This window comes from Paralichthys olivaceus, chromosome 9 (genome assembly GCF_024713975.1).
Source record: "Paralichthys olivaceus isolate ysfri-2021 chromosome 9, ASM2471397v2, whole genome shotgun sequence".
Taxonomy (NCBI): domain Eukaryota; kingdom Metazoa; phylum Chordata; class Actinopteri; order Pleuronectiformes; family Paralichthyidae; genus Paralichthys; species Paralichthys olivaceus.
The window spans coordinates 19,910,816-19,923,948 of record NC_091101.1 but is presented as its reverse complement, the minus strand read 5'-3'; the positions used below and the strand labels follow the sequence as shown (position 1 = coordinate 19,923,948).

At 42.3% G+C, this 13,133-nt stretch overlaps 1 protein-coding gene across 13 annotated transcripts in view; it reads left to right on the top strand.

Moving 5' to 3' along the window:
* Window positions 1-12,303, top strand: part of enox2 (ecto-NOX disulfide-thiol exchanger 2) — a 158,357-nt gene extending 146,054 nt beyond the window's left edge. For all 13 annotated transcript variants that reach the window (XM_020101940.2, XM_069531072.1, XM_069531068.1 and 10 more), the window contains 4 exons: window positions 2,931-2,987; window positions 3,767-3,872; window positions 5,692-5,777; window positions 11,497-12,303. In XM_020101940.2, coding sequence (XP_019957499.1) covers window positions 2,931-2,987; window positions 3,767-3,872; window positions 5,692-5,777; window positions 11,497-11,628 — 381 coding nt within the window. In that variant the 3' untranslated portion in view covers window positions 11,629-12,303. The remainder of the gene's footprint in view (window positions 1-2,930; window positions 2,988-3,766; window positions 3,873-5,691; window positions 5,778-11,496) is intronic.
* The last annotated feature ends 830 nt before the right edge of the window (window positions 12,304-13,133 follow it).

Sequence of the window (13,133 nt, the reverse complement as noted above, 5' to 3'; positions counted from 1 at the left end):
AATGTTTCAGGTGCTGTCCCTTATTCCCAGTATCCGAGCACTAATGTTTGTTAATGTTCCCTCTGGCTCGGTATAATGAGAGGAAGGACTGTCATTAAAATGAGCCTCAGGTTCAATCACCTATTAAATTGGATAATAACACAAACAAGAGGCTCTCGATACAGGTGGTAAGCTGCTGCGCGTCTTTCTGCTCTGAGACGTACAAGCCGACTCCAGACGTCGTGTACCGCAGACGTGAATTTGTCATTTGTTCACTTTGGAGATTTCTCCACACCATCAGTTCTCCTTCACTGGTCCAATCAGTGTCCCTGCTGTCGCCAAGCTGTCACCACACATTACTGCATCGACTCACTGCAGGTCATTGGAGCCATTAACCTTTTTATTATCATTATGTTCACAACAAACGCCTTTATCAAAATTTCCGTGTATATTTCAGTGCTGCCACTAACAATTGTTTTCATTTTTGATTGATCTAGTGATTATGTCTCTAATTAAAGGGGCACCCAAGTGATTTAGTTCTGCATTTTTGTTAAGATGGCACAAAAAAATTGAAATTGGTGCAGATGAGCTATCCAGACTTATATTTCCTTACAGTGTTGTCCTGCCTCGCGGATGTGTCTTATTAACTCCATACCACAGTGTGTTATGAAGGATTACAAAGTAAACATTAGATTTATACAGTCACAAATCAATCATGGCGTCAGGGAAGCAACCTTTAGAGCCACAGAAGACATTATATAATAATAATCATCATACACTTTATTCATGGGCTCTTTTTAAGACACCTCACAAATATAACAACAATCAAAAAAGAATAAAACAAGTATAAATTCAACAATAGGAAAGAAATGTGGGTTTTGAAGCTGGATTTGAAGATGGGGAGAAAGTGGTTGGAGAGAGTCTGCACAGGTGAAGGCCTTAGACCCCACAGATGATTAGCAAAAATCATCTATGGTCGTGATAATAAAAATAAAGCTGTCCTGGCTCCCATGGTGGAATGAGCTCCCCATTGAATAGTGCAGAGGATGGAAGAGGAACAATGGAGAGAATGAATAGGTGTGTAGTTAAAGAGGAGGTCCGAGAGGCACGGAGGTGCTGTGTTGTGGAGAGACCTAAAGGTAAGAAGGAGAATCTTGCAGCAACTGTGGGTGATGTGATAAATAACAAGCTACAGGCGTCAGTATGATTCAAACAAACTGCTTCGCAACGGTATATCGAAGTCTCTGCTTCCCCGACACAGGTTCAACTTTCTCAAACTGACCGGCCATTATTCATGCCAACGCAGCGCAGTAACTTGGGATGGTGTGTAGAAGTGTGACATTAGGAATGTTTGGCCTTTTCACACAAGCTCCAATTTTCCACACAGTTGCTTTTTGTGTGTACAGCGCAAAATGTTAAACCTCCCTAACAAGAGGCTTTTCACTTCACCTCTGATTGTGGCTGGGCAGAACACTTTTGCTTTTTGACCCAGTCAGACGACATTTCATTTGCACAAGTTAGTTTCCAACTTTTGTTGAAACGTGGGATGGAAATGAAATATGCAAACTGTAGTGGTCTTTTTGAATTCAAAATGTACAGTCTGAAAAGCAAGGCTGTGTAACTTGTGCTAAGCAGCATCCTCTTCAGGCACAAGTGGTAATTATGGGAGCATTCAATTCTGTGGGGCTCTGAGTCTGAGCGAGTGAAGAGTGCTCAGAGCAGAAAACCCAGTGAAGCTTACAGCTCATGTACAGAAAACAAAGCCTGAACGCTCAGGCAACAAACACCGAATCATCATCTCAGCAAAAACCAGCGATGATGCTGTCGACACGTGACATCTCAGGATTCATAAATCTGACCGAGCAAAAACAGCGTAGATGTTAGGAGCTAGTTTCTTCCCCTCTGCCATCTTGGCTGCACTGAGAAGAGCGAGATGAATACTTATTTTGGATAACTGATAACCAGTAGTTGGCGATGTACACGCTTAACCCAAGTTAGGTCCAACCAATTGCCAGTCAGTGAAATGATTTTGAAGTTTTTAATTTGAAGGGAAAATAGATTCATTGATATTTCTTTAAACTCAACAGAAACAACTGAAGTAGTTTTTCTTTTGTTCCAGCATCTTAAAATTCATTACCAGCTTGACTAATCGCTGCCATTTGGTAGAGTTTATATCCCTCTATGGAAATCACCTTTTTGTTTACAGCACATAAATCATCAAGGGCTCTTGAATCTCATTTTCTCTCCAAGTTGATATCTTCGTCAGCATCTTCTACACGTATGACATGTGTGTGAAACGTCAACATGGGCTCACTTCATCTGAACTTTTTATTAGGCGACTGGCAAATATCTGAAAAATGTCTGAACCTGACGTTTGCGTTCTCACATGCAGCCCCTCAGGAAAATTAACTTCAAGTCTGACACCAGCTTAGTGAGGACTAATTAGCCACCTTTTGTTCAAGTGTAAAAGTGGTAGAATTCCCCTGTAGAGGATCAAACATTTAGTCTAAATACAATTTATCTCTATATTAGAGTTATTCTGGTAAAAAAAAAACCCACAGGTACTCAAGTGACGACTGTAAAACAAGGAGAGACAGAAAATCGTATTTCTTTCCTTGACAAACAAGGTATTGTTGATTAATTTGCTGTTGGTTAACTTATTATTTCAGCAGATACATTTCCAATACGTCAGGACGCTCAAAGTGTTTGTTACAGATTTAATAGCTGAATGTTTTGTCTCAAGAAGAGTTGATGACATCCATATGGAAGCTCTGTGTCTTATTTGTTCAAATTCAGCACGTTTCTGGGCATTACTCTAAGAATAAACAACACTAGTGTTTGTCTGTGGTTGCACACCACGCTCTGCACAGCCTCACACCCCCATCTGTCTGCATCAGCTCTGAGCTTGTTTCTCAGTGGCTTATCCCTCATGTGTTTCTAATGTGCCGCAGCTGGAGATGGCGAAGCAGGACGACAGAGGCGGGGAGGAGAGCGCTAGTCAAACCAATGTAAGTGATATTGTTTGTGTCCTCTTCTTCTTCTTCTTCCTCCTCTCCTGACTTTCCTCACTAACCTCCTCCAGAGATGTGACAGATCATTACAAGACCAGGCCAGTTCCCCACAAGTGCGTTTGTCACCGAATAAATCACCCGGACTCAACTGGGCTCGGAAATAAAGGAGTAATAAAGTTAAATTGGCTTGCATATGTCTGCACGCCCACACACTGACACACACTTGCAGGGTGTTATTGATAGATTAAAAACAGAAAAAGGCCACCAGGCATCCCGCACCATCAGTGGAAATGGTGCACACAACACAAAGTAGGACAACAAACAGACAAAAAGTCCTCTGTCATCCCCCTGCCTTTATTCTGCCACCTGTCAGAGATCTGAGACAGACAGCTTGATCATGTGCCTTCCAAGTCTCTTCTGTTTGTTTGTCTCACACTCGTCTCTCCTCTCTGTCTGTGTGTGTCTGTGTGTCTGTGCGTGTGTGCGTGCGTGTTCGCTGTACTTTTCAATCCTCTATCAGAATTATAGCTGCTGGCTGTATTTTCTCCCTCGCCTAATTATCCTCATCCTCATTGTCTCACCATACTGATGTGTTGCTGGTGAAACTTTCTGATGTGTTCATTCCACTTATTTGTGTGATTGTCTTTTTATTGCGTGCCATGCATCAGCTTAAATATAAGCTTGTTTACTTCATGTCAGCCCCAGTCAAACTGTGGCTGCTTGCAGATTCACTTGAAGTAACTCGCTGTGTTTTGTATGTGTCTGTGGACGTGTAGGAAGTAGCAGCATCGACGGTGGTGTCGTGCAGTCAAGAGAAGGAAGGTCCGACAGAAAGAACTCCACCGAGTCCTGTGCACTCGGAGAGGGAAGCACTGCTAGTGGGTACGTTCACACAACTCTGGACTATTGCACAGTCAATATATCTTGAATGTAAGTTATATTTGCTGTGTTTTTACCTGTGAAATTCCCAACTGTCATAGAAAGTACATACATGCAAACAAAACAATGGATTTCAAGCGATGATTTGAGGTTTTTTCTTGGAAAAAATACAAAATGAATATTTGTTTGTTTTTTTAAATGGACATGAAATACATTTTTAAGTGCCAGCTTGCCTCAAACAAACAACGGTGCAACCAGTCATCTGAACAGATCAAAAGGCAAAAGTGCTTCTACCTGTTCCAAACAGCCGCACTGCGATTCGGACGCTTCACTCATCTTTATCCAGTGATTGTTTTTTTTTATATCTTTGTCAGTGCAGAGAGTGCAGTTAGTTGTACAAATGAGGATAACTGCTATAGTGAGCTATCTCACTACAAACATGTCCACAAACATGACCAGCTACCACAACAAACTTCCACCATATCTTTACATAAAACATAGTTGTTGGCTGCTTTTTTATTTTTTAAATCCTGTGTGTACATCACAGGAGAATCTCATCTGCTGATGTTGAGAATGAGCTACACATTTAAAAGTCACAGACCATAAACTTGGGATTTCCATCAGATTCAGGAAAATGTAATAATCACACTCTGCAAGTTTTAAGATTCAAAGGACAAAGTGTGGGGGTCTCTATTTTGTTAACTTTAGTGTTTAGTGTCATGCTATAAGCTCTGAAACTCACACAACCCGAGAAAGATTTTCCAGGTTCACAACAACAGCAAAACATTCAGGAAAGGGGTGGAGCTTGCACGAGGCAGGACCTGGGAACTCGCACATTTGTTCACAGCACATCGACACCAGCGTCGGCAAAAGCTCCTGAATCTCGCTGACAGCTTGGTCAGCATCTTCTACGTGTTCTACTTTTCCTTCCTGAGATATTTGTAGTCTTTTAGTTTTTTCCTGTTTCGTGTGTGTCGTGTGTTAGACACACCGACTCGCTCAGCGTGAATTTTCCTGCTGTGTTCTCACATGTGCTCAGTCTGACATTTTCATAGGGGACTGGCAGGAAACATTCTGGAAAATGTCAGAAACATGTCTGGAGTTCAGTGCATGTCTGTGAGCAGCTACACCGGTAATTACTAGACTAGAGTGATACAGCAAACATATGTACTTTCAGACACATACGGTAAAACCCCTCATTCATGCAAATAAATCAACATGAATTTGTACTTGGTGTTATATCTACATTCTCTTTTAGACTCCAGGTCAGCTCATTTGTGTTTACGTATGGACTGACGTCTCGCAGGTGGCAGACGTGACGTCTTGGAGTATTTTTCACTGAAACATCTCCAGTGATTGGTGTATTCTTGTTTTCGTGCTTGAGCCAATTGGAGGCTTTGTGATTGTAACACTGGGTGTGTTTGTTTCAGCTGTCGGCCCCTTGACGCGCTATAGGTGGTTAGTAAGCAGAGGTGGAGGATTATCTCTCTCCTGGCCCCATCTGCAAGCTGATAGCAGATGGTTTGTTTGAGCTGGGGGAGAGTACGGCTTTGATGAGAGACAACGGCATCAAAGCCGTCGTTAAACACTCCCTCTAATCCAAGCCACAATATACAAGAGGCTCTTAACAGTACTGGGACTCTGGGAGAAGCCACTCGAAGATGGTCTTACACTCAGTCAGAGGAGAAGGAGTTAGATAAACCGGCGTTGTGACCATCCTTTGGCAGCTTGTTAATGTCTGACAGGTGACAGGAAGTGAAAGTATGTGACTCGTCCTTGCATTAATAACTTAACACATTTTTTTTGTGTGTTTCTATTTCAGGGATCATATCGACGTTCCTGCACGTTCACCCGTTTGGAGCCAGCATTGAGTACATCTGTTCCTACCTGCAGCGTTTGGACACCAAGGTAACACACTCACATGAATCAAAACTTCCACAGTGCAGCTGATTAGCTTATCACTCTCAATTACGTGCACCCATGCAGTCACAGTATCAGTTCTCTCCCCCCCAACCCCCCACACAGTGTTAACATATGGGCTTGTCGTATGCTAGAGTCCTCCTGTGCAATTGAGAAGGAGCCCTCGATGCAAGCAGAGCTCCTTAATGCTTTTCCAGCCATTTCCATAAAAAGTTATTATTTTTCCAGAAGAGCTCTTTGGGTGAAGCTGAAGCACTTGCAAGGAATAGTTTGGTATTTTGCAAAGTGGTAAAGATCTTCTCATCAAACCTACGCAAGAAAGACAAGAAGAGTGTCATATACAGGAGAACTGAGAACACCCCTGGGAAATATGAAGTGTTATGCGTTTAAGGATGGAGGTAATTGTTTTGCAGATATTGAAGGTATTTGTAGCCTCCAGCAGTGAGTCACACCCCCATGCCAAAGTTGACAATAGCTCACAACTCAGCACTGTTCATTAGTGTTGCTCTCTGTTGTGGAGGATTCCTCACCACCACCTTCACTGATGACTGAGGACACGAATGGCAACGGAAACAAGGAATCAGACAGCGTGGGTCCCTGTGCTGCAGTCTGTTACTGTCACTCATAGGGAAGGACTGGAAACTTCAAAGACGCTTTGTCATTTGACGCAGAATGAGTGAACGCCCCAGATGGGAGGAGTCATCAAACAGAGACAAAGAACTCAAACTCTGATGTAAACACACAAGGATGTTGTTTTTTTTTTAAACCTCTGAAAATTTCTTTTTCATTTTATTTGGCATTTAAATGACCCAACCTCTGCACCAGCTGACAGTAATTGGAGCATTTCTAAGTTGAGGTGTATTTAAAAGGGGGTCCAAGTTAGAAACCAGATTGTGAGATTTCATTCAGATGATTTCTGAACATAAACTGAAACATAGGAGCTAGAGGACGAGCCATACGACCAATAACAGAAAATGCAGTGACTCCACGCAACAATTTTCTACTCACACAACCTTGTGTAGAAAAACAGATGGTTAAGTGCCTCTGACTTGGCCTCAGATTCATCTGTGGAAATCTGTGTTTCGGTGACTGTTCAGACTGCGTGAAGGACATTGCGTTAAGTCTACAAAGGGCGTCCAACAAGACAACTACTGCACAAAATATGGCACAAAACTGAATTTTTCCTGAGAACATGAAAGCCGAATGAATATTGCCAGCAAAGCCTCCTGTGACAGTGTCTGGTCAAATGAAACCAGAATAAATGTATTTGGATCAGATGGGGTTTAATATGTTTGGCGTTGACTCGGCCAGGACCACTGAAGTTACTGCACAGTGCGAGTCGTGAAACACTGAGGTGGGGGTGAGCCGACACTGGGCTGCATGAGTGCAGACGATGCAGGGGAGGTGACATTTACAGACAGCAGTATGATCGCTCCTATTACCAAATGCTCAATGTCTCCCAATGTCAAGCAGCTTTGCAGGAGAGGTTTCTAACACAATATTGATCCCAAATACACTGTGAAACTCAAACACAAGAGTTTTTACAGAAGGAAAGAGTGAAAGCTATGACCTGACCAAACTACGTCTCCCAGACTTGAACCTATTAGAAAACCTGGGGATTGTTCTAAAGCGGAACAGAGAGCAGTAACAAAACTCCTCCAGCGAAGAGCAGCTGAAAATAAACATTTGTGAAGAACGACAAAACATCCCTGCACAGATTTGTGCAACACTGGTTTCAGATATGCCCCTGAGGATGAAGGCTGTCTTCACATACAAACCTATCCATTGAATGCTTCAACCAAGACACTGTTCATTCACTTTGAATGGTCTGACGTCATGCATTGCCAAACTGCACTGTTGTATGGTTGTATAAATGCATATTATTTGTAGTGACTTAACATTTCAGTGATATTTACAAGGTCTGTGCTCAGTTATTTTGTTTGTTAAACTCCCTTAAAGAGACTTCACCAGGGTCCGGCTCTCAGTCAGTGAAGTATACACTCTAATTAAGTTCTGACAGTAATGAATCTCTTATAGCTTTTATCTCACTCCACTCTTTTTTATTAGCCAAGAGCTACGGAAACATTTAGGTAGCAGCCTTTCTTAAGCCGACTGTTGCTGGTTATTAAATTAATTAAATAAAATGGCCAAAATGAAAAAGATTTATGTGCTCAAGACGCGTCACTGTGTAACCAGGGGTAAACTGTCTAGTCCTAAATGTGTAGCAAAAATAATTATTTGAAACACAAGGATTGTTTTTCCGATACTAGATCGGGATTTGATTAAATGCTATCGAGCTTTGTTCCTCGACCTCAGCAGAGGAGAGGAAACATACACACAGAAAAACAGATACAATGGTCGCACTCAAACAGCATAATAATCTAAATATACATTGGGTAGATGTAGAATCCAAAGTACCTCAAAAATCTGGAATAATTCAAGTTAAACTTTGACAGTTTCTGACTTTTCTGGCCTGAAATGTCACCGCTATATTTGTCTGGCTGTATCTGGCTAGTTGTGTGATTTCCCCTGATAATGGGACATATTAAAACTAGATCCTTCATCCTGACACCTGAAGCCAAACACCACCCTCACTCCACTGACACCCTCACTTTCTACTCTGTCTGGCAAAGTGCAGCTATTTTCTCCCCATCTTTCCGAGGAGGACTCTTGGACGTATTATCGCTTTTCACCGCCACTAACAGGAGTTTTTCAAAATGCCAACGTTCAATGTCATCTCCAAAAAGATTAATGGCCCTTTCTGGCATACGCCCCAGACAGATGTCTCCGCTCCCTTTACAGTTACAGTCACTGACCAGACAGAAGACACATTAAAATCCTGGCGTCAGACTTCAGGCTTCTCCAACTTACTCATTATGTGGAAGAGTACATTTTTTATCTGCAAAAACTTTATCTCTAGACTTCCACGAGGTTGCCCCAAGAAATTACTGTTCTCTTTAACAACTGTTCTATGTGCTCATCAATACCCTTACTCTTTCTCACACAAAGAACAGAGTGACTGTCTCCTCTCATGTCTTTTAAGTCTAGTGTGTGTGTGCATGTATGTGTGTGTGTGCATGCTTGCGTGTGCGTACGCCCCTGCTTGTCTGTCTGTGTGCGTCTGAGTTTGCCCGTGCATCTGTTCCCACGACGACTCTCCACCACACACATCAAGCGGCCCACAGAGTTTTGTCAATATCATTGGCTAGACTCCTGAAAAACAAGCCACAGTCGCCGTCTCTGCTTATCTGGTGGCTCCAAACACAGCTCCATTGTGTGTTGTGATAATGAATATCTCCACGATGGACCTTAATGCATCCTGACATCAGCACAGAGCTTCTTGAACAGTCTACTTATTAATGCAAGTCACTGTGCCGGTTGTCTACAGCAGCGCGTACAGTGCGTTTTTTCCTCTTGTCACCTCAGGATTTCAATTGAGTGATGATCCTGAGCCCACACGAGTGGTGTGAGACTGATTCCGCTCAGTCAGGTGGCTGCTGGGCTGTCACCATGAATTTACTCACACCACCATTCTCTGATTGGAGCGGAGTGAGCATTTTGAGTGTGGGTTAAGTTCCTAAGGACCTAGTCGAGAGAGAAAAAAAAATCTCACACATATATTATAACAACATGCACAACATATTTACACTGTGTATGTCTGTAATGAAAATCAGGAAGGACCGGCCTCAATGAAAGGAGTAACGTCTTGTTTCCACATGGCTCTGTGTCCGTGTGCAAGTCAACCAGATGTGTATTTATTCGCACGACAACCTCGTTGATCTCTGATGTGTTGCGACACACATCTCCTCTGTCTGGAATTTGCCTCCTTGTATGTTGAAAAAAAAAAAAAAAAAGCTATTATTTGTTGGATTTCAGTCGGATCGTATTGACGTTGTGCCGCAGGAAGTTAGCATAAAAAGGAATTAGCTCAAAGGCTACACCGTTTGCTTCAGTTTGTTGACGATAGTCAAACTTTGTAATATTGTGTAATTAAAGGTAAACTTATTCAGACAGTTTAACACATTGTGAATTTCAATAATGTTTAAGTTAAATAAACGTGGAGGAGATTATTATTACATTAAATTATTTGAAGGTGTCCATGGATATAGTGGCAATAATGTAATCAACATAAACAATGTGTTTTAACAACAAATCTTAAAGTAAACTTTTTTATCCCTGCATTGCTCCAGGTGCAAAACCGAGTGGCATTAAACACCAAACCAAGAAACAGACAGAAACATCCTTTCTCTTATAGTTGCGGTGCCATCTTAGTCCAGCCATAAAAGAAAAGCATTTCACTAGGGGGCGGAGTCCATTTATGAAACAGAATTACGGAAACAAAACTACACACTGATACTCCGAGCCACAAATTCCAACTTGTCATAGCGTGCAGGAGTTGTTCACTTTCACTTGGCACAATGAGAGCATTTAAAATGATGCGTCATTTTTACTACACACACTTTTAAAGTTGAAATGCTTCACGCTTTATCAGCCCTCATCTAAGTGTCAGGATAATCTCAACATAGGAAATGTTGCGAATGATGCACGTGAGAGTTTGATGCTTCTCTGTGCACAGTCTTTGTAACAGGCCGACCAGTCAACAGCTTATTTTATAGGAGGTCATTATCTTTGATGGCTCACACTCACAGGGAGTTTGCAGGAGCTGGAGTTTTAAGACCAGACATTCGGTCCAGTCCACATTAGACCACCTGACTGATCCAGAGGTGAAACTGAAGAAGCCTCTTGGATTAGAGGTGAGATGTATCTACAACTGAGGCCACCTGCCATCGCTTAAACCTTCCTTGAATGCCCTTGACCTGGATGACTGAGAATCTTCACAGAGTGTAGGTGGTAATATTTTCTTTGCAAGAGCAGAATAAAGCACATTTCTACTTCCTGGAAGAGAAAAAAGCTTGAATGATCCCTCGTAGTCAGGCAATAAAAGACCAGATCTGATCCTCTGTCCACTTTTCTACAGCGTTGAGACGGTTCTTAATCCAAATGTTATAGGTCTCCACAGTAGCTATTAGGAAACTAACACTGCTAGTGATAGACTGCTTAATGTCTGATAGTATTCCCCTATGGTGGGAACTTAAAGTAATTAGATGATGATAACCGGGGACCCAAACCAGATCCCTGGAGGACCCCTGGACACCGTAGACATCATACCTAAAGCCAACTTTTCTTCGGTCAAAGGCCTCGCTGAATTTAAGGAGGATTTTAATTGAATAAAACTTTGCATTGGCAGTCTGCAGCAAGCATGGGTAGCAAAACTTCTTTCCCTAAAATCAAAGATAAAAAATGGCAACATGGAGTTTTCACAACTTATCTGATTGATAAAGTTCGACTGACTCTGAAGACCAAACCACCAGACCTAAAGAGGGTCTCTGGTTCAGTTTCTTTATGATCAAACAAAAGCTTTGATCGTAATAATTATGGTGACACATTAACAACTATTATTACCAGTTGCAAATTTATCTGTGACACCACTAGAGACCAGGAATATACACTGACCTGCTGTCAGTCGCTTACATCTGATTTCCCACGTTGCTCCTCTTCGTCCATGTGTGTTAAGTAAGAATGAAAATCCTTGTCTGGTAGAAAATCCAGGTGTAGAATCACACTAACATGGATGTGGCTTCATGAGTGTGTGCAGACAAATCAGTTTTAATGGTTGTGGATTTTTTTCTGTTGTGTGTTTTTGCAGATTAACCCCAGTGAAGTGGAGGCTCTTCTGTCTCGGCTGCCCTGCACCTTCAGACAGGAGCTGACGGGGGTCGGTGCCAGTCTGGAGAAACGCTGGAACTTCTGCGGCTTCCAAGGCATCAAGAGCACATAAACTCCGCCGGTGACACTTCTGGTACGAGAAATAAATGGCGAGCTACTGAAGAGATGTGAAGGAAACAATATACAGCCCACAAATATCAAAGTCTGTGGACTGGTCCTGTTTTTACATGGAGACATCAGACTGAGTGCAGGTCTCAGGTCGGAGAGGAATGTTCATGAGCACTTCAGGGACTCAGTGTTGGTGGAAAAGACTGAAAAAACACAGCATTTCCACGGAGACAGGAATGTTGACACCAAACCACCGCGACAAAGTCTTCATGAGGTTGAACTTTAGGTTTCTAAGTGGAAATCATTTTTAGACCTAGCGACTCACCGGGAGTTGCAGAAGAGCACCAAGTCCTACAGTAACTGGATAATTATGTAGTCCTCACCCACATGGGCTGGGCGTTGTGCACTCGGAGCCTGTGGATGGCTCTGCATGGTGTCAGCGTGCACCAGGACCACAGGGCTAATGGAGGAGGCATATCCGGGTCGAACTCAACACTTGAAACCTCTGAACCCTTCGGCCCCTCCCTCTCCTCTTTTTGCTGGTTTGTATCATAGATCAAAAATGGATATATTTCTTCATTTCCTGTAAAGGCTGTTAACAGTTGCATAGGATCATTTGTTGTAATACACTGTAAATGCTTGGATGATATTTTTGATTATAAAATGATGTTTGAATATATATATGATTGTTGGAGTTTATTTGTAAAGACGTCAACATGTTGTTTACATGTCTGTTGGTTGGGTTTTCAGCAGGATTTCTCCAAAACCACTGAATGTATTTCTTCCAAACTTGGTGGAGGGATGAGACATCGACCAGGAGCAGATCCAGGAATTATTATCACTTTTTTGAACATTGCAAGATAATTTTTTCACATTTTCACCAATTTCCCACCGAACAATTCATGAATCTTGATGAAAAAACATTTAGGGATCTGAGTGTGTAGCTTGATTGAATTTAAAGGGACTGTTCTCGTTCTAGCTTTGTGCCCATTCTAGCTCGTAGGTCGTTATTTTTTTCTAATGTTGACTTTTTTGTTCCTAATCTGGCTGCACTCAAGGCCGGTTTTAAAACCTTATATAAGTGTAGTTGTGTTTCTGAATACACAATTAAGCATTGCTCTCAGTCTCCGGCTAAAGGCGAAGCACAGCCACTCACGGTTAACTGGAAAGCATACCTGGGGGATCATGTTAATGACGTGTAATTGGTGAGGCAGTTGGTGTGTGTGTGTTTGTGGACTGCTTGCCTGGATCCATATATTAAGTGGTTATACAACACTCTACATGGGGGAGTTTTCTTCTCCACCTTCTCCAGATAGCGAGCTGCTGCTGCCAGGATTTGAGGTTCCTCCCAAAAGCCCAGTCAAGTGTTCTTAATGCGCCTCCGCTGGGCTGTTCGAGGCGCGCTCTCTTCCCCTGTTGCTCTGGGAAACAAAGGTTTATTATTACATATGATTTGCTCTCATTGGCCTCCTCCGTCTCCTTTGGGCATTGCGTTTGAAAAATAGCGTT